The following is a 22,070-nucleotide window of genomic DNA, read 5'->3' on the forward strand; positions in this document are numbered from 1 at the left end:
ATTGTAAAGGTAACACTATTACAGCCTGAACTAAATTGTTTCAATAAAATGACTAATCTAAAATATTTTTTCCTCATGCAACATGTAACATAGGAAAAAATGACAACGACACAAGGTTTTATTTAAATAATAATATAAATGTGCAAAACATTTGTTGGCTGTGAACGTCATGTACACTGACTTCAAAGACGTGGAGCTGGAAACAAGTTTTATCTTATGGGAAATAAGACAATTGTAAGGGAGAAAAAAAACTCTTTTACAGATTGACTAAGAACTCGCTCGTACCAAGACAGACTTTAACTTTCTCACCACCATGTTTCGCCATGAGCATGGTGACATGAAATCCATGCAGAGTTCTGCATTCAGCACAAATTTGACCAGCTTGTCTTATGGCTTGTGCTTCTTGATCGTCATGATTCAACTCCATCACTAGTGTGTGTGTGTTTTTTTTTTTTTTTAGTAAACTCCTGAGGCCTTCACAGAACAGCCGTAATAAAACTGGGATTACATTAAACATAAGTGGGCTCTTCTGATTTAGCTATCACTATCACTGGATGCACTGGATTTTATTAAAGGGTGTATTAAAGATTAAAGAGGGCTTAATGCAAACGCATGCCACACATTTTAGATTTTTTTGAAATCCATTCACATTTTTCTGTTACTCTGTGATGAACAATCACATACAATCGCATAGCAATCCAAAACATACAAACCAGTGGTCTCAAACTGCAGTCCTCGAGGGCCAGAGTTCTGCAACGTTTAGATGTGTCACTTGTCCTGCACACTTGAATGAAATGTTGAAACCCCCTCACTAGCATGCAGTTAAACTCTACAAAGCTCTGCTAATGAGCTAATGTTGGAGCCAGCTGTGCTGAAGAAGAGAGACATTTAAAATTTGCAAGACACCGGCCCACGAGCACTGGAGTTTCTAAAAGTAAGAATACTCTTCTTGTTCCTTTGGTACCCGACAATATTTTTTTATTGCTTGAGTTCTCCGGTACCTGTACATTTACTCATGAAAAACATCATAAAGTTGCTCTTATTTTAATGGTTTTAATCAAAAGTATCATATAACGTTGTTGCTACACACTAAAAGTTTGTTTGAAATGCAAGAATGCAACTGAACAATTGCTGAGCTCGTTGTTTTATTGTGAAGTGGATCATCATTACTGACTCAATATATGTCAAAAAGAATCCAGTTTCATTCAACGTAAGTATCAACTGTTCTGCAGGTATTTGTGTGTGTTGGGCCTGTGAAACCAGCTTGAATCAGACCTGAGTTTATGGTCCTCCAAAGACGTTTCGCATGCTGGTACCGGTGGTTGATTGTCTCAGACTCAGTGAAGGAGTGCCAGCCTCTGACAACTGAGTACCAGCTCCGTAGATCCAATAAAAGCTTCTCAGAGATGATCAGAGCGAAGCTGCGCTGAGCCAAGTCCCGACTTTGAGTGTCCAGTCAGGAATTTTCACCCCTGTTTGGGTTATGTGGTTTTGCTGCCTGTTCTTCTATTTCTGTGAGACACAGACATATTCAGCACTCCTGAGGTTTGGTGCAGCCGTGCTGAAAATGGAAGACAAGGGAGGAGGGGGAAAAAAAAAAAAAAGAAATGCAAAAAGACATCAGCGCTAGTTGAAAATCAAAAGCAAATGTTCAGGGGTTTCTGGAGAGGAGGTAAATGCTCTGTAGTCTCCCCTGTGCGCTTTGCTGCGAGTAGGTAAAACGGAGACAGCCTAAAGCCTAGCCTCATGCTGAGTGCAGATTAAAATAGCTGTCAGGAGAAAGGAGCGCCTATTGAGGGAGACAGGGTGACATGCAGAGTGATGGCGCTCAGCCTCTCACACTTCACGACACAGTATTTCACCGAAGCTGGTTCAGCTTTACAGCCTGCGACCTTATGTCCCGCTTCGCTTTAGCTCCGCCATTTTATGTCAGTGCAGACGCGAGCAGGCAATAAGGAACTCGAGTTTACCTTTGCTACAAGTCGAGCCGAGCCAGGTGAGCGGACAGAGACATCTGCCGTTTACCCGGTCACAGTGGGAACCGTGGAAACACTGGCACAGCAGGGAGCAGTCGGGGCCAAAGTGGTCTCCATCACAGCCTGACAGGAGAGGCACAACGGGAGGAAAAACACGAGGAAACAAAGGAATTTGCTGCATTAGATAAAATAACGGGAACGTTAAGAGAGCCAACAAAAAATATGGTTCTGAGATTACGGTACTTTTTTCACATCTCTCTCCCCACTGGCCTGAGGGACACAGACATCTACCAGTGGATGGGTCACACGACGCCTCGTCAGCACAATTACAGGAGTTCAGACAGTTCAGTCCAAAGCTGCCACTTTCACATTCTACAAGTCAAAAAGAAAACACACATACGCGCACACAGACGCACATACACACACAAATAAATCAGTATTATTTTGAACATTTTCACATCATCCTTATAGTTAATAATCTGCCTCTGTAACATATAATGATTAAACATAACATTATTTTCTAATTTATTGAACATGATAGCATGCGGGTATATAATGTTGCTTTTTTTACACAACAAACATTTTTGCATTAGATATTAGACAAGACATACGGATGCATGCTCTCATACAGACACATACACATCAACACACAAGTGATAGATTTTTATAAATATTTTTATTCAACCAATACGTTTGCCCCTCAAGGGAAATGAGATGTGTATCTCCTCAAAGATAAATATTGGAAAAGCAATGCCAGAAAATTGTAAAGAAATAATTACGGAAAAAAAAAAATGTATTGGCATCCCAGCAATCAAACCTTTCTTATAGTCACGAACCGACTTTTTGAACATTTCCACTGTCGTTACTGTCCTCATCTTTATCTCTCACCTCGTCTTATCTATTAGATTCAAGACACGATTGCCTGCATCTATTCCTCAGCTCCCAGTCACATTTTCTGCTGGTGCTGAAGTGGTTGAGTAGATACTCACACTGCTGCTGAGAGCCCCACAAGCAGGCAGGAGGCCAAGAGGATGTAACAGAAATGCATTAACCATAGGAAAGCACCTCACTTTTACTTGAATAAAAACAACAACACAAACAAATTTGTCTCCATAATCACCTAAAAAAGCAAAACCCTTTCCTGTTTTTGTGACAGAAAATATGCACATTTTCCCTGGTTGGTTTTATATTACAGTATTTATTCCTTTTATGTGCAAAGGAAAGTAAAATAGCACACGCTCTTTAACACAGGTGTCTAGTCCTTGATAGCTGCTATCTTTAATTTTTTATTTTTTTTAAACATTTTGTTTCATACTTACGTCTTTCACATCGTGAGCCATAATAGCCTGGTGGGCATAAACATTTGCCTGTCACATGATCACATGCTTGGCCCATGTTACAGTCACATGTGAACTGACAATTCAATCCATAAAATCCAGAAGGACACTCTGAAAAAAAAAGAAAAAAAAAGGATATCAAGGTAAAGTTACAATTTTCAAATTACCTGTTCATTCAGTTATTACCGAAGTGTTCATGATTCGGCTTAAAATCAGGATTTGTAAGACTTTGCATACCATGTTGACAGTAGTCGCCATAGTAGCCAGCAGTACAGCTGCAGCTGCCAGTAAATCGACTGCAGGTCCCATTGTTAAGACATCGGCAGTGTTGTGCACAATCAGGCCCATATTTTCCTGCAGGACAAGCTGAACAAATACACAAAGTTACAACAGACATGTACAATTGTGTACAATGGATGTAAGCAGTCAACACTGTTTTTGACATAGACAAAAGCCGACAGGTTGTTAAACTCCTTCTAAATAATTAAGCAAGATCATAATAAATGAAAATCATAGACAGTAAATAGGGATTAAACTAAATAAAAGATGTTATTAGTAGCAGCCTTTTTTTTTCTATAAAAACACAATATGTTTTTATAGGTTTTCCGACCCAAAATCTTTTCATGTCTGAAACATGGAACAACCACAGAGATTTCCTGAGTTGCAAATAGTAATTTTTTTCATTATACTGTAATTGTTAAAAGCAATTATCAAAACTCAGTGTACACTACTTCGAGCGACGGTGCAATAAAGTAAAACTATGTGGTTGGGAACCTCTGATGGCTCAGAATACCTGTCTCACATCGGGGTCCAGTCCAGCCCAGTCCACACTTACAGAAACCATCAACAGGATCACATGCAGCTGCATTCTGACAGCTACAGGTGTGTCTGCACTGCACACCGTAGCGTCTTTTTGGACAAGCTGCAAAAATGATAGCACAAAGTCACACTGACTGGCGTGTCCTACTCAAACACACACACACACTTACAACATGGTACTGAAAGTCGTCATGTTTATTTAACCAACAGTTCATTACTAAGATGGCAAACTAGCCTAATTTGGCACTGATATAAAAGAATAATCATGTTTCTTTGGGTAATTTAGTGTCCGGAAAACAATAAGCAAGACATCTTTGATTCCCGTGTTTATTTATTTGCTCGCTTGCCAGATCCAGTGACACGGAACACAGAGAATGAGCTGCTTCTACGTTTCTGTAAACATTCAACAAGAGCAACTTAAGAGGTGGCATGTTCAAGTACATGCAGGAGGCTGAGGAGGAGAACATTTAGCCCAAACAGAACTGGAAACCCCCCGTCTGCAATCCTGCTGAATTGCTGATAAAAGGGGAGATTAAGAAAACGCGGCTCAGCCTCCCGTTTCCCGGGAATAAAAGCCCTGTGATCATGAGAGGCCGTACTCTGAGGAAATGGAGAATTTGTTCCTTCAATATACAGTGAAAAATGTTGAAAACTACACCCTCATTTCGCTGCTTGTTTGTCAGTCTCTGTTGGGTCTCTCATTTCCAAAGAACTCATTAAAGCCAATGGTTTCAAATGATGCATGTCTGCCTCAGTGGTGAGTCTCTGTTTACTCATGGGAATAGTAAAAGATAAAAAGCAGAAGAAAAGCCTCGGTTGAAATCTGTGACACGGTGTGACTCAAAGTTAAACAATGAGCTGACTCTTGCGATTTCAAAGATGGACATTTATTCTTACCACAAACCTTCGGTAAGCTGCAAATACTTGTGCACCTTATGGTCTTTGTATTTGAACTAACTTACCTTTCTACCATGTAGTATAATGTTGATTGATCTCAGAAATAACAGCTTACCCTGTTGGCATGAGGCCCCTGTCCTTCCGGGGCCACATATGCACCTTCCAGTTACTGGATGGCACCGCGCTCCTTCAGCACAGGAGCACAGCTTCGCACAATCCTTCCCGTAGTGTCCACCTGGACAACCTGCACAAACAAACGACTTCGTAGGACTTGAACAGAAATTTGAAGTAAATAAGTTGATTTTTTTTTTTCCCAACTCACGGGAACTGCAGTCAGCTCCAATGTAGCCTGGACGACAGTAGCATGTCCCAATCCTAAAGTCACAGCGCCCGCCGTTGACGCAGGTGCACTTGGACTTGCAGTTTGGCCCAAATGAACCCGCTCGGCACTCTGGAGGCCCCACAGGGCAACCGGAAAGAGAAACAACAGTGATTTTATTTTGTTTTAGAGGTTCTAATGATTTTTTTTTTTTTTTTCAGATTTTTATTTGTAAAAACAATTGAGTACCATGCATCACTTCTCTTCCTCTCTATACAATGCATTAACTTGTGTTCAGTCCATCACACAAAATCCCCATAAAATACCCGAAGGTGTGTGTTTATGACATGACAAAATGTGATATGGGGGTGTGAACTCTTCTGCAAGTTACTATGCCCACCTTCTTGGCATGTTCCTTACCATCAGTTGCCCAGGCAAACAGAAAACAAAAGCCCATTCTGTGAAATATATCATGCTGACATCACATTGCTAACAGCAGACTCACGGAGCTCACAGCGTGGCCCATAGTAGCCGGGTGAGCAGCTGCATCTCCCTGTTGCGGCATCACACTGCTCATGGAGCCCGGAGCATCGGCACAGCTGGCTGCAGTTTTGTCCGAACGAGCCAACAGAGCAAGCTGGGATGACACAACCACACACATCCAGCATTACAGCCACGTGAACAAAAGGCCATGGCAAGCATTACTTTAGATTAACAAGGTCACCAACAGGATCATAAGGAGAGACAAAAAAATATATTGAGACTCATTTACACAGGTGATCTGTTTCAGTTTCTGACACTTTTGTGATCTTAAATCTGCAGGTAAAAATAACTAAAAGTATAATGCAACGAGTAAAGCGCCGCCGCACTAAACGATCGCATTGTCCAGCCCTGCCTGGTTGTGCAGAAAAGACCTTAAGCCGTGCACACATTCAGCACTTTGTGGGAACAAAGACGCGTGCCATTTCCCTTTCCTCTCTTTTAGATAATTCTGTGAAAACAGCGAGGCATTCAGCACTTGACTGGTAACAAACCCAGCACTCCCAGCAACTTTCCCTTGTGCCCGAAACCCGGCCGGACATTCTTTCACACACCCTCGCCGCCTATCTGCATATACACTCATCACAATAATGAATGAAGTCCCCGGACAATCAGTCATAGTGACCAAGATGAATCTGTGAACCAAACGTGTTTTCGGGTGAGACCGCGGCACTCTGCTACTTGGTTAGGCAGCAGCAGCAGAAGGCAGCGAGGGGGACAGATAAGAAAGGACTCCAGACTAAAGAGGCAATTACAGCGCTGTCATTATGCATGTCTGCCTTCCAAAAGCCCTTATCCGCCGCCGAGGAGACAAAAACAATGCCTTCTGTTTTACTTGGCAACCGGTGTGTAACATTTATCAGATGTCGAGGGAGTGTGTGAGGAGAGGAAGGGAGCAGGGGTGGTGAGGTGGTGAAGGGGGGGGGTGAAAGGAGCAGTGAGGCTAGTGAAGCTGTTCGTATACAGCCCTACAGGGTATGGTATAAATAATGAAACGTTCTCATACAGTCCTGTGATAGTGAAGGTCTCACATGGAGGTGGAGTGCATTTCCTAGAATGGAGTAAACTGTAAACTTTCCCAGGAGTCGGAGAAAAGAAGGGGAATTCTAATCAGCGCGAAGCGGGCAAACTGACAGCTACTCACCTTGCCGCCGAAGATAAATATATTTTGCTGACACCAAAGTTCTTTTTTTTTTTTTTTTTGTTCTTACTTTTCTCACATCCGGACCCCGTGAGTCCAGCTGGGCAGCCACAACTCCCCGTCTTGTGGTGACAGGGCACCCCAGGGCGGCACTGACAGCGCTGGGCACAGGAAGGGCCGTAGAACCCAGGAAGGCAGGCTGATAAGTCCGTAGAGGGAAACACAATCATCTCAGGAAAAAAAAAATCCTCTATTCTGCCTGATTCAAGCAGAATAGAGTTTGCTGCAGTTTCTTTGCCCCCACCCCACCCCCTCATACACACACACTCACGTTTGTCACACCTGGCTCCCCTCCAGCCTGGCTGACACTCACAGCGACCCGTCATGTGGTGGCAACTGGAACTGTGGGCACAGTCGCACCTCCGCTCGCAGCGGCCCCCGAAGAATCCCTCGGAACAGGCTTCAGAGAAACACACGGTGATCAGAACGAACTCAAGCCGCGGTTACCGAAGAAGTGCAACCACAGATTCAGGCTGTGGGAAGAGAGGCTCTGTTTCCATCCGTCTCTCACTGTCAATGTGCGATCACAGAAAGGTTCTGAATTCACCTGATTGGCAGTTCTCTCCAATCCAACCAGGCAGACACAGACATTTTCCAGTCACCTTGTCACATCTCCCTCCGTTTAAACATCCACATGTCTGTGTGCAGTTCTCGCCATAGTTTCCTTCTCCACACTCTGTCAGAGGAAAGCCAAATGATTATATTATTCGTCTAGAAATAATGTCATCATGCATAACCAGGATGCTTTGTTATCGGATCAAGAGAATCACTTAGGAAAGCCTTTTTAATATCTTTTTTTGTTGTTTTTTTGTGTGTATTGACTCACCTAACTCACAGGCAGCTCCTGTGTGTCCAGGTGGACAGGAGCACTGGCCAGTCACGCTGTGACACAAGCCTCCATTTTGACACAGACACTTGTTAGAACATTGTTCCCCATAATGTCCTGGTGGACAAGCTACATGCAGAAAGGTAAAAGTTTAAAAAGAAGATTAAAAAAAAGAGCTCAGTGTATTTGGTAAGGTTGCAATTGCATACACACCCCTGAGATTGTTTCCAAATTTTGTAGTTTTATAAACAATCTTAGTAAATAGAGTCCAACTGTGTTTTATTTTTAGTATCTGTGAAGGTTTCAGAGGAACTTTTGTTCAACAGCATCACAAAGACCGAAGAACTCACCAGAGAGGTGATAAATAAAACTGTGGAGAAATTTGGAATTATGGTGTAAAACAATGTTTCTAAAAAAAAAAAAAAACAAAAAAAAAACATAACAATCTGTATATCCCTGAATACATAATCTCATCTGTGAAGCATGGCAGTGGCAGCAGGAGGTTCATCTCAAAACTCTCAGTACAAAGCTGATACATCCAAACCCCAAAGACGTCCCGCAAAGTATTAACTCAGGCTGAACGTGGAAGCATCATGCCACACTTAAAAAATATTTATTTGTGGAAAATGTTGAAAATCATCTAAATCTGTCCTTCCATGTCACTATTATGTACTACATTGTAGTGTTTTGTGAAATAGCACATAAAATCCCAATAAAATTTATTGAAATGTGTGGTTGGAACGTGACAATGTAATGTATATGTCCAGTTTTAAAACTGTGCAGCTTTATTTGTAAAATGACCAAGTCTATGAAAAATGCAGGGCCTGGTAATACTGTGTAATACTGAGATATTGTGCAGCCTCTTTCCTCACATCTTTATCTAATCACTCCTTAAACAGAAGGTTCCAGAGGTACAAAGAAACTCTGTTGTTGCTCCAGTTGCAAAAAACAAAACCTCCTACATCACTACATCACTAAAAGATGTTTGATATTTTTTAAAACACTGGTAGATCTCAGTGTGCGACAGCCAATGGATGTCCAATGAGTTGCACTCATCAGCTGGTTTACCACAGGCTTGATGTCTCTTTTTCCTACTATGTACCAGCAACTGTATATTGAATAGTAAAAGTATTTGGAGGATATTCTTGTACTCTTCTTTGACTTCATGTTATCGCTGCATCAAAACTAGTCCATCCAAATCTGTACTTTAAAGGAAATCTTCTGAAATGATTGCTCTTCTTCTAATTTGTCCCTGGCCAATACGACTATAGACTCGGTAATTCGACTGAGGTGGCTGGTAAGATTTTGGTGAGGACTCAAGTCCAATTTCAGGTGCTGAGGAAGGTTACCTCTGTCATGTTATGTTCGGATCATCCTCTCTTTACAGATTTCCAGCTTCTTGCCTGCCGTAAAGAAAAAGAGACACAGAATCTCTTTTGCACCTGCTGTTATGATTAGGCTTAATAAACTAAAACTGGAAGGGTTGGCGCCTGTCATATTCCACTGTGCACTTTGTGGACACTGACGGCTCAAACTTGGGCTGTTCTGTTCTGGTCTTCTTTTACTACAAAATAAGCGCTGTGTTGTGTATTGTTTCTATTTATTGCACTATTGGATGACCAGACATGTTGCAAATTAATTACCTATTTTCATCCCACCATTGATGGCAATAAAGTTTGTAAAGTTACTGAAGTGGTGAGATACTCACGCAGTTGGCAGTGGGCTCCAGTCCAACCATCTGTGCAGCTGCATCGCCCGGTGACGTGGTCACAACTGCCCCCGTTCTGACACTTACAGGTCTGACCGCAGTTCTCTCCAAATCGACCTTTTTGGCATTCTGACAATGCAAAACACACATGGGCACAATGACTAAGTCTTACCATGCAACACTAAATCCTCTACAGGAAATCTACAGAAGACCAAGCTTTATAATATTATAGCTTCAGCCAGGTTTTTTTTATTTTTATTTTTTATTAAATAAACGCATTGCTAACTGAAAGGTGAACTTGACATTTGGCGCTTGAGGGGAAAAGAAAAACAAAATGAGCAAATGGCAAAGATAGATCATTAGCTCATATTAGTGGCTTTCTGCTGACTCGAGCTCTGATAGCTGGAACCACAAAATGGCTGCGGAAAAAGCAAAGCCATGAATAAAGCTGCAGAATCACAGACTTAGAATTTTAGTGGGCAATTCACAGGCTTCATTAAAACAAAGCCATGAAATCCTCAAGAAACTTCAGCATGAAAACACTTATTGGTTAGCTGCTAAAAGACTCTTCCAACTTATGTTCTCCCTTCCCTGATTCTGATCTCTATATACATGTGGGTGCATTTATCCAGAATAGACCTCAATTAAACCCCGGGTGCCAGAGGGCACTCTCGTCCTCCCTCCACTCTCCTCCCTTACGCATCCCTAAAAAAGTCATTGGCAATGTCTCATTATATAGATAATTGTTTACAAACACATCTTAGTTGTGCTTTTAGGAGAGGATGTCGTGAAGGGCCGCAGCGAGGGCCTCCCTCACACCCTGTTTTAATGATGTGGCTTCCATTACCCAGAATGCAGTGTGGTCCTGCCCAGCCGGCGGTGCACAGGCAGGCTCCTGTGATGTGGTGGCAGCGGGCACCGTTCCTGCACTCGCACATCTGGCCACAGTCAAGCCCGTAAAAGCCGTCCGGGCACGCTGTGGGCCGAGATAAAACATCCGACTGGTTAGAACTGGCAGTGCAAAAGGTTTGATGCCAGCTTTTTTCACATACTTCTCTCTCTTTTTCTAAAAAGTCGTACACTTCCCCTCCTACTTTCCCTCTCAGTCATGCCATCTCCCCAAAATACCAATATCAAATTGCAGTACCACGCTGCGGCGGCAGCTGAGCGCCTGCATTCGTTAAGTGAGCTCCTGTCCCCCACATGTGTGGTGGATCTGGGCCACATCAAAGTTTTATGGCGGATCAGAGGGCTCCCCCTACCCCCTCCTTTCTTTAGGGTAGAGGGGGCACGAAAAGCCGGTAAATAGAGCACCTGCTGTGTGCACAGGCCCCTCCAACCTACGGTAAAACAAAGCCTGGTTACTGTTCACACACACACGCACACACCCCCACACACACACACATATGATGCTGCTGCAAGAAACAAGCAGATGCCAGTCTGAGGGTCTGTTTCCCATTCTCAGAGAGGGCTAAAAAGACTGTTTAAGTGTGCACAAAGTCAAGTGACACTCAGAGTTTTCTAAGCATGGTGTCCACTCTCAAAAAAGAAGCTAGCCAGAGGCTGGGGCATGAATGGGACTTTTCCACCACCAGGATGTACATATTGTCAGCAAGCATGACTTTATTTGGGCAGGAAGGAATGACTTTGTTTATTCACAACCTATTTTTGATTGCTCGGTTTGTTGCTGTGGTGATCAGAGGCTAACCTGAATGTAATAGCTTTAGAAGTCTTTACAACAACAACAAAATGCCTAATTCTTGTGTTGATTCATAGGATCAATAATCAATGACCATTGGTCAGTGTTGGGTCAATTTGCTGCTTCCCAAATCTGCCCTAATTCAATGCAGTTTTTAGAAACAAAACTGTAAAGGTAGGAAATGGTGAAAAGGATCTGCTTCCTCTTTGGTGCCTTGGTTTTCTGCCAGAGCAGCCAAACCTGAGCAAGAAATTTGATGAATATTTATCAAGGGGGGGAAAAAAAATCATCTTTCTTTAATGCCTCATTACCTTTTCCTTTTCTCCTCATTTCAGCTCTTTTACCTCAAGGCCTTAAACTGGTGAAAGCATCTTTCCTGCTCAGCAGTTTCTTGCCTGGTCACTGCTGTGTTCCCACGCTGACAGCATGACGTCTTTGCCCGTCTTAGAAGTGGTTAGAGAGCAGTTTTATTGTAGCTGGCCCACTGAGGATGCTGTCATCTTAAAACAGCTGGACATTAACTTAGCGGTAGCAAAATGAACACTTTATTGTCTGTTTATTGTCTGGACTGTATTTGACAACCATGGCAACAAGGAGAGGATCACCCTGGCATATTTATTTACAAATTCTACAGTGGCTCAGCACATTAAAATATGAACATTTATACTGAAACACATCCTCTGTGCTAAGTCCTTGCATGTAGTTGAGTATGTACTTCACTTTTTCATGCCAGCAGGGGGCAGCAAGTATTCATATCCACAGCAAGGCACCGATGTGGCCTCTGATAGTAGAGAATTGACATATAGTGTTTATAAATATAGACTCTTCCCTATGATTCTTTGTTTATAGGTAGGAACAGATGTTTTAGCCAAAAGCTACACACACACACACACACAGGCACGCACACACGGGCCATCAATGAAAGCCTCCATCTCTTGACTAAATGAGCTCTTTAAGACAGCGGGATTATTTCCAGATCCCTGGTTGTGTAAGAGCCACTGCTGTCAGACTATAAAGAAGGTCCAGGGACCACACAACCAGCGAGAGCGCACCACAGAAACAGACCGGAGAGACAGAACGCAGAATAAAACTTCCTGGTGCCAATCAGGGCCTAAACAACAACCAAACAAGCAACAATAACACGGATGTTTCGACGTTCGTTGAGCCGGAGTTCTTTCTTCTGCAAACAAAAGGCAGCATTTTGAAGCAAACATCAAAGATGCAGAGCAGCGCAATCCACATTAATTGTACCTGGAGAAGTAAAAGTTCTAGTTGTAATGCAGAAAATGGGCCTCTTTTCTTTAATAATAATTGACTCAAATGCTTCCCATCAGCACCAGCACCACAGCAAGACTTCTGACAAAGTCACGTGGTATGTAGGAATCACCGTGAACCTACAGCGCTCTCCACAATTATTCATAGCCCTGGTAAGGAGGTGTGAAAAATCCTTTTTAATTGCAGCAGCATGGTCTGACACATGAAGAAAAATCTCAAGGTTTTTTTTTATTTTACCTTCATTTGCACAGGTTGTCTCACTCAGATCTAGGATCTCATTTACAGGAGAGATTGGTTCATTATTATTACTTATTGCCACTTCTAACATGTCTAGTAATTTAAATACAACTTTGACTTTATTTTATAAATAATATTGCACGACACAGAAGTCCTTGTCTTTTTGTTATTCTTTAAAATGGGAAAATGTAGACCATGTGACTATTCTTATATTCTTACCATTTAAGTAAGAAGACATACATTAATCATTATAACTTTGAAAACAGAAACAAGAAAAGAGAAGCTTGAATAAAGTTGTGCAGAGTGATAGTTAAATAGTTTTAAACAACTCAAACTGTGATAAACAAAACCAGATGAAGACCCAGGTTAATCTTATCACCACACACAGAGAGCATGACGGTAAGAGAAGGTAAAAGATATCAAAAGCTCAGAAAACAGTTGCATCATCAAGTCTCTGTCCAATTGTTTTGGGCGGATACTAGATGAAAATATATATCTTTTGATCACATCACAAATGGTCAAGACTTTTATGAGCAGGTTGGGTCTTGGACTTTGTAACTGGAGCCATGTGCTTTGGTCAGGTGGGACTATGACTAAGCCTTCCCACCCCATACCCACCGTTAGGTGTAGTGGAGGATCTGTGACGTTGTGGGCATGTTTATATTCTAAGGCAGGGCTGGGCAACTCCAGACCACAAGGGCCGGTCTCCTGCAACTTTTAGATGTACCTCTACTTCAACACACCTGAGTCAAACAATGAGGTCATTAGCAGAGAACCTGACTGCACTTAGGAGGTGACTCAGCAATTGGATTCAAGTGTGTTGGACCAGGGAGACGTCTAAGCGGTGCAGGAAACCGGCCCTCGAGGACCAGGATTGCCCACCCCTGTTCTAAGGCCATAAAAAGGTGTTTGTCATCATTAACTATTTGAACTGCAAGGATCTTTTAAATGCTAAAAAAAATCAGGTAACTTCCACCATAAAATACTTGCTCCTGGTACATCTGAATTTCTCCACTCAGGGACAATAAATATATACTTCTATTCTACTCTATCTCACTCTCAAGACCTAAATGCTATAGAAAACTTGTGGATTGAGCTAAAGACAGCACAACGAACAAAATATGACTACAGATCGTCTTAAGAAACTTTTGGTCTTAACATTCAACTTTGCATCTTCAACCTTTTAGAGGGGAGCTCTACAGGGAGAACATGCAGAGTGCTCACACACCAGAATATTTCTTGAGTAGGAAAATTGCACACCTTCATTTTGTCTGGCTCACTTTCATATTGCATTTTTGAAGATGAACTAAACCGCCTGCTCAACATAACGCAGTAACAACAGCTACTCATCACAAGCAACCGCTCAGCGGGCGAGCCAACAGGTTATTTAGGATGTTGTCCTGTTACACGAGTCAAACACCACAGTACAGAAAAATGAAGCAAAGAGGGAAAGACAGTGGCATTCTGCTATGGTGACACAATGTAAAGCAAGTTACCAGAAGGAATTCAATGTTTTCATGTCACATATATATTTGTCATATCTTGCCTTGGTTTCACTTTCTTGACCATCTTGCTAGATAGTTCGGTTGTTTTACCACTTCCAGTTGAACCATGAATGAGATTTCCATTAGACTTCACCAAAGTCCCCTTGTTTGGTTCCTGGCAGAGATCAGCTAAGCTTTCACACCTGTTAAAATGATGATGGGCTATCCGAGTAAAGGAACTCTGGTCTGCTTTATATTTAACAAGCATCTCTGGTGTGAAAGCTAAGAGTTGTCCTACAGTCAGAATAATAGGATGTGCCAATCATCCTCCCTCTCCTTCTACTAACTTTTTGCTTTCACGAACTTTGAATATAACTCTATATCAATTGTCTCTGACTTCTCAAAACTCCAGTAGGTTGTGACAGATTGTATTGAATCAAGTTCTGACAGAAATTTCTTACTGTTAGAGGGTAGTTTTTTTTTCTCTCCACTGTTGCTACATGCATGCTTGGTATGAGGGATTGCTGTAGTGATGACTCAACGCCACCAATTTTATACTGTTGCTATGTGTTCAATCAGAAGGAGTGAATGCTGCAAGCCAACGACTCAATCCAATCTGCTGGGTTCCTTAGAAATAAACTTTTTTAAGCTATCTTGAGATGTACTGTTGAATGACTAGGATCAGGTAGGAAGTATGTATGTATGAATTGAAATGACTTTTTTTGTAAACTGCCTCCAAACTACATTTGTTGGGAATTTGCACTATATGAATAAACTGAACTGGAATTGAATTGATCATTCAAAGTGTTGTCAGCAGGGGTGACACAAGCTGTGGGGACACATATGGTTATATGTAAATCCACCAGTGTGGGATTCTTCACCCATACTGAATAAAAGAGGTCACATTAAAGATCATTTAACCCTTTTAGTTTCCAATCGTATGCTATGAAAACACAAAAGGAAGAAATACAAGGTAAGACGTACATCATTCCCAGGGGTTCTGATACTTGTGAAGGAAGTGTTCCAGTGAAGATTGCCAGTGTTTATTAAAGCGCCACGTAGATTGGCCATAAAAGTTTGAGTAACGGATAAATTGAAGAGATCTGGATCGTCTCACCGACCAGGTCCTTCCAGAATCCTACTTGAAGGAGAGACCAAGTAACTGGACACCTGTGTTTAAACCTTAAGAAAATGAAATTCGGTCAGTCTGATGGCTGCATTTCTATAACAATATCCAATCAGAGTGATGACTGCACATCAGACTGTTATGACTAGGGATGTGAAGCTCTGTTCCAGGGTGACATACCCATGATTTAAGAAGCCCTGCATACTTGGAAGGTGGTATGAATTTCATTGGCTGGTAGTGAACTCACAGTAAATCTTTTGGTCTGTAATAACACAAGGCCACTTCAAGCCAAAGGACTATAATCAAGAATGAATTTGTTACATGGATGATTTTTTTTTTACTGTTGCAGCTCAGGACAAACATGGTGATGATGAGATGAACAGTTACACGAATAGCTTGCTACGACAGCATGACTGCAGAGACACACTCCATCTGTCTCAGAATGACTAATACAAATCACATCTTGGGATTATTTGTGTGGCCTTAAAATGGTTTCAGTTATGACAGGCTGGTGATTCATTGGATTCAGCGTCAACTGTGAAACGTGAAGAAATGTCCTACAGCACCCTCTAGTGTATTTGGAGTTAAACTGTTTGTGAACGTTTGAGTCTGAGGCCGACACGTGGATACAACTGAAGGATCTGAGCATAAATTGTTGGATACAGTAAATAGCAATGCCACAGATTAAATATGGTTCTAGAATACCATTCATTCGTATGGTGCCACAGCAATAAATGGAGAGCGATTAAATACATGGCACAGCTAAATGGAATCAGTAATAATACAACCAGGCATAAAAAAGTGATTTCAAAGTAATACATTCTGTTTCCTAGATTTCAAATCATTGCTAGAGCAGGTTTGCGTGAGGATATGGATTTTTGTATGTCTTTTTCTTAATCGAGTCTCTGTGTTTTTGTGTCTTCCCCTTCATTGTCCTCAGCTGTCTCTTGCCTCCCCAGTTCGGTCCTTGTGTATTTGAATTCTCATGTGTTCCCTGCTCCTCGTCAGATCCTTGTTGAGTTGTGTCTTGTCTACCCTGCCTTGTCTCTCTTTGCATCTTAGTTCCAATTACTACCAATGTCTGAGCTCCTGGCTTTATTGCTCACCTGTGCTGCCTGGACTTTGTACTCTCTGTATTTTCATTAAAATTATCATTTTCACCACAATCTGGGTCCACCGCATCATCCTCACCATCTACAAACAACCCCATTTCATGACGGTTTCAAATACATAACAGGTCGACGACACCAGTGTTTCTCAATTCCGGTTCTCAGCAGCCACTGCCCTGCATATTTTAGATTTGCTCCTTTTCCAGAACACCAAACTCAAATGACTGCAGGCAATCAAGAGCTGCAGAAGCATGAGTTATTCAAGTTAGGTGTTAGACACACCTAAAACATGCCGTTTTAGGACTGGAATTGAGAAACACTGGACTTTGAACAAAAAATAAATAAAATAAAGATGGTCTTCAAAATAAAAGTTTTAATATTCCATGTATTACATTATTGTAGAAGATGGTTTCACATTTCTAATAGAACGAAAAAGATATTTAAAAAAAGATGCATCTGCCCTTTCAAAATGTGGGTCTCATTTACTATTCAAAATAAATATTTTTTCATGGTTCAATTGCTGAAGTGAGAGTGAACACTATGCTAAGATTGAAAGAGCAGTCCAATGCCTCCAGGAATATGATTGTAGCAGTTTATGATACAGTTCAAACATTTAAAAAGGTCTTGAAATCAGATCATTCCACTGTACGGAAAATAGTCTACAACAGTTACTCTGTAAGAAAAAAACCAAAGACCAGACTAACATCTCCACAGAGATTACGGACAAAGAATTTTGGAAAGATGAGTCCTAAATAATTTGGATACCAGAACAATGGACATATCTGACATAAAGCAAACACAGCATCTACAAAAAGAACCTTGCACCAGCTACAAAAGCATAAAGGTGGAAGTATCATGGTATGGAAATGATTTCCTGAAAGTCCCTGAGCAGGTCACTATCAGAATAGACCATGAATGTTACTGAGTAGAAAGTGCTGAAGGAATATGTGAGTCTATCCTTGAACACAATTTACACTGAAGCAAAACTGGATGCAATGACTTTATAATGTACCAGCACATATTCCAATTACTGTATGAGGACTAAAGCAGATTAAAGTCCTGGTCCTGGTCGCATAGAAGTATTTCTCATTGAGATTCTGCAGGGTTACTCGAAATAGGCTTCACAGTTAGAAACACCTCATTTACCTCACAGCTGAAAGTGAAAAGTGGGGAAGGGATTCTCAGACTGGTGTCAGAAATTGTTAGGAGTTACAGTGTCCTCACCTTTTTCACCCAGAATACACATTTCTATAGATATACTTTGTTTGATTAAAAACAAGGATAATATTTTGTGTTTGTAATTTAAATCACCGTCGTTTTTGATGTATGTTTCTTTTAAAAATAGTTTTCATTTGACTACACATGTGGCACTAATTTTAATAACTTCACAGACTCAATATTTTGAAATATATTAAGTGACTCTAATTGGTATCAGGGACAAAAGTAACTAATAATAAGCTTTTCATTCTTCTGAATCTGTACAGAACGAACCCAAATGACACTGCCTCAATCACTCAAACATGGTATGAATTGTATTAGGTTATGTTCAACCTGGTCTCATGTCAAACAACAAACAGACAACATCCAAAACAAATCTAAAAACATAAGTTTTGGAAGCTGTTGGAACTTTTACATTAAAAATAGACATGATGAATGACATAAAGGCTTACTTTTTTCACAGAGATGCCCAGTGAATCCAGGTGAGCAGATGCAGGCGCCGCTCACGTGGTCGCAGAGGGCTTCGTTCTTACACAGACACTCCTGGGCACAGCCGTGTCCATAATGACCACTGACGCACTCTGTGGAGCAGAAAGACGGGAACATAAGTATATTTAGAAATATGATAGAAAATTACATTTTAAATCTCAAGCATGAAATAAACACAAAATGTAACACACTTTCCTTGCAATTTGTGTCATGCTGTGTTTGCTATGAAATAAATTTCTAAAACAGTGCAACAGGCAACTCAAGAAAGTTAGGTTAAAGATGCAGTAACAACAGTTAACCCCATGGTGGCAGCATTCACTAAATGTTTTGAAACTCTGACATTATCCCCCGAACTCCAAACTTACTCTCTTCACAGTGGTCTCCGGTGTGGCCTGCTTCACACACACAACGACCGCTGACCGGGTCACAGCCCACAGAGCGATCCTGACACTGACACCTTCCAATGCAGCCTTGGCCCCAAAAACCAGGTTCACATGCTGAACAAAGTTATGCAAAACATACTAATGAATTCCATTTGTTTTTCTTTTCTTTTCTTTCTGTACTATTCTGCCAGACTTGCTTTATTTTTTTTCTATTCTTACTTGTCTCACAATTGTGGCCAGTTTTGCCAGGAGGGCAGATGCAAAGTCCATTTTTTGAGTCACAGCTGACATCAGGATGGCAAGAACAACGCTCTAGACAGCCAGGTCCAAAGTGGCCTGCAGGGCATGCTGTGTATGACAAGTGGATCATCAGAAAACAGATGAATATATTTCCAAGCCATCATAAGGGTATTGCTTATTTATCTTGTTTTTTATGGTGTGACACATGACAAATCAAGGAGTAATAAATGACTGAGAGGCTTCACCCTCTCAGTATCACTAATAGTGATAGTGGAAGTCAGTATTAGTCAAATGTCTCATTTAAGTTTTTATTGTTGATTATTAAAAAAAAAAAAAACATTAATAAGTGCTCCATTGTCAGACTTACCTTCTTGACAGAGATTTCCCATGGAGCCTGCCTTGCAGTTGCAGATACCAGTTTGCTTGTTACAGGAGCCACTATTCTCACAGAAAGGGCAAGAAAGCTGGCACTTCAGTCCCCAGAAGCCATCAGGGCAGTCTGTGAAGCAGAAAGTTTGTTCATGTCAACGTGGAAGGAGTCTATTCCTGCTGGTTAGTTTTGTTAAGCCTTTGGCAGTTTCACACAAATCATTAGAAGGTCAATGAAGAATAAGCTACAAATTAAAAGAGTTAGAAATATCTCCCAATTTTTAACTTCTTTAATCTAAAAGAAGAATAAAACAAAATTGCTGTTTGACAAGATGAAGCAATGCAGAGCTCCAAAAGCAGCCGAGTTCAAAATTGTCTCTGTAAACTATTAGTTAGAGGCAGTGTAACAAAATAAACACCTTCCTGGCAAGAACTTCCTCTCTTCCCAGCAGGACAGTCGCACTCTCCAGTTACAGGATCACAGGCAGCTCCTCCGCAGTCACAGGTCAGACGGCAGTTTTCACCATAGTTTCCTGTCTGGCAGGCTAACAACAGTTGAACACAAAGAAATTAAAAGGAGGGGTAAATAACTCAACATTCGAGGAGCAGCTTTAGAGAAAACTCTGGACAGGGCTTTTTTTATGTGTGTTGAGAAAGAAAGCCACACGAGAGAACGTTTTAGAGGATGTTTATTTGTTCGGCCTCTGCCAATAGCTTCTGCAGTTGAAACTGAAGTAAATCTTTCCTTTCATGACCTCGCCTGGAACCTAAGTGTTGGAAATTCAAAAAAATGATTTACTTTTAATGTGCCTTTGAATAACTCAGCGGGCCTGGCTCTACCTGAGCCTCAATATGGACATAATTTACAATTAGTTTTGTTTTTTCTTTTAGTCCACTTCACAAGATTGTCACTCCTGAAAAATATTCACTACTAAGCATTTAGTTTCAGGAGCACAGCTGTCAAATTCATTCCAAGAAGAATATATTCACTAAGTAAATTTAGGCTTTTTAAATTCCAAGTATTGATCAATTTACTTATTAATCAACAGGATCAGCATTAATAAAAAATAATCAGAAAAATTATGAAAATCATTGATAAGAATTTATGTCAATTTGTGATCGTGTGTGCAAATACATGAGGCATAATATCTCTTCAAAGTATTCATTTTCATAAAGTTGTCTTATTTTGGCACATTTTAAGAAGTCTCAAAATAATTTACAAGGATTTCACAATTCACATGTTAGATAACACAACATAAAGCAAGGCAGAATTGTGAAGCGGAAAGAAAAGGATTTGTGGTTTCCAAAATTTTTTTTTTTTTTTCTTTAAATGTGCAAAGTGTAGCGTGCCTTAAAGTCCAGGCCATCTCAGTCAATACCTTGTGAAAACGCCTTTTATTTGTAGCTGATGTTATTCACGGCTGCGTCTCTAAGTGCTTTCTACATGCATTCAAATGTCTACCAATTCTTCTTATTCTTTGCAAAATAGCTCTCAAGTTTGATGAGACGGGGTGGGTGATCGTCTGTGAAGCTCAGTTTCAAAGTCTTGTCTCAGATTTTTTTGATCTTTAGGTCTGGACTTTGCCATAATATAAAGCACATTCATATGGTTTATATTGAAGCATCTGAATATGCTTTAATATAAAGAACTCCATTGTACATGTGACAGTGTGTTTACCGTATCGTACTACATTTTTCACGAGTATTTTGTCAGTCACCATATTTTTTTTGCTTGGCCTATTGTGTTCCTTGGTCTTCATCATGTTGTTTGTTCACTAATGTTCTCTAGCAAACCTCTGAGGCCTTCACAGAACATCTGGTTTTATACTGACAACAAATTAGACACAGATGGACTCTTTTACTTGCTGGGTGATTTCTGAAACTAACTAGTTGCACTAAATTTTATGAAAATATATCAAAGTAAAAGTGAACACAAAAGCACACTTTTCAGATCTTTATTTGCATTTATTCAATTAGCATTTCATCTGTGCTGGTCTATCATATTAAATTTAAATAAAACACAAGGAAGTTTGTGGTTGTAATGTAGCAAAATGTAAAAAAAAAACCTGAATATGTCAATACTTTTTCAAGGTTCTGGATAAAAACAATATCTTCACATGGCAATATATGTCTGCATGCAAGGCCTGTATAATAGAATAGGTTAAATCAAAGTGATTTAATGTCACATTTCTGCACTTTGTTATATGTAAGATCAGCCTTTTTTATATATAATAACAATATTTTGTCTCACCCAGTTGACACTGGTCCCCCTGAAGCCCAGCAGGACATCTTTGGCTGCACACTCCGGTCTTAGGGTCACATGACCCTCCACCTGGACAATCACATGACTGCTCACAGCCGGCACCAAAGAAGCCTGGATCGCATTCTGCATTGGGAGACGGACAAGCAAAATGCAGAAAACAATCATGTTATTCAACTCAGCTCGGCTTTCACCCTGATTTTTTTAAACTCTTTTATGGGACACTATTGGAAAAGATGCATTTCAAAGTAAACCGCATCGATGAAAATGTATTTTCCCCAAGTGACTTGTGTCAAAAACAGATTAGTTTATCACAATAAAGCAAAATCTGACAAATTCAAACTAAAACTGTTTGCAAGTGCATAAATTTTAGGTAGCAGTGAGTAAAGCAGCTATACCTTTCTCACAGAGCAGACCGTGATATGCAGGCTTGCAGAAACAGCTTCCTGTTTTTGGGTCACAGCCGCTGGATTGCTCTTGGACACATTTGCATTCCTTGGAACAGCCTGCTCCGTGGGTCCACTTGGGACAAGCTGAGGGACGGACGGGGTTGTTGAA

The 22,070-nt window shown here is 40.8% G+C and overlaps 1 protein-coding gene across 1 annotated transcript in view; it reads right to left on the reverse strand.

The window, feature by feature from the left end:
* Positions 1-1,132: 1,132 nt before the first annotated feature.
* Positions 1,133-22,070, reverse strand: part of egfem1 (EGF-like and EMI domain containing 1) — a 45,446-nt gene continuing 24,508 nt past the window's right edge. Inside the window, exons 18-39 of the mRNA XM_008425378.1 lie at positions 21,911-22,045; positions 21,504-21,638; positions 19,672-19,797; positions 19,251-19,382; positions 18,863-18,991; positions 18,626-18,757; positions 18,224-18,352; positions 10,471-10,599; positions 9,624-9,752; positions 7,916-8,044; positions 7,637-7,765; positions 7,361-7,489; positions 7,100-7,228; positions 5,854-5,985; positions 5,352-5,480; positions 5,145-5,273; positions 4,107-4,235; positions 3,551-3,679; positions 3,296-3,424; positions 2,220-2,348; positions 1,971-2,099; positions 1,133-1,561 (exon numbers count right to left, since the gene is read on the reverse strand). Coding sequence (XP_008423600.1) covers positions 1,482-1,561; positions 1,971-2,099; positions 2,220-2,348; positions 3,296-3,424; positions 3,551-3,679; positions 4,107-4,235; positions 5,145-5,273; positions 5,352-5,480; positions 5,854-5,985; positions 7,100-7,228; positions 7,361-7,489; positions 7,637-7,765; positions 7,916-8,044; positions 9,624-9,752; positions 10,471-10,599; positions 18,224-18,352; positions 18,626-18,757; positions 18,863-18,991; positions 19,251-19,382; positions 19,672-19,797; positions 21,504-21,638; positions 21,911-22,045 — 2,807 coding nt within the window. The 3' untranslated portion in view covers positions 1,133-1,481. The remainder of the gene's footprint in view (positions 1,562-1,970; positions 2,100-2,219; positions 2,349-3,295; positions 3,425-3,550; positions 3,680-4,106; positions 4,236-5,144; positions 5,274-5,351; positions 5,481-5,853; positions 5,986-7,099; positions 7,229-7,360; positions 7,490-7,636; positions 7,766-7,915; positions 8,045-9,623; positions 9,753-10,470; positions 10,600-18,223; positions 18,353-18,625; positions 18,758-18,862; positions 18,992-19,250; positions 19,383-19,671; positions 19,798-21,503; positions 21,639-21,910; positions 22,046-22,070) is intronic.

This window comes from Poecilia reticulata, linkage group LG13, assembly GCF_000633615.1.
Source record: "Poecilia reticulata strain Guanapo linkage group LG13, Guppy_female_1.0+MT, whole genome shotgun sequence".
Taxonomy (NCBI): Eukaryota; Metazoa; Chordata; class Actinopteri; order Cyprinodontiformes; family Poeciliidae; genus Poecilia; species Poecilia reticulata.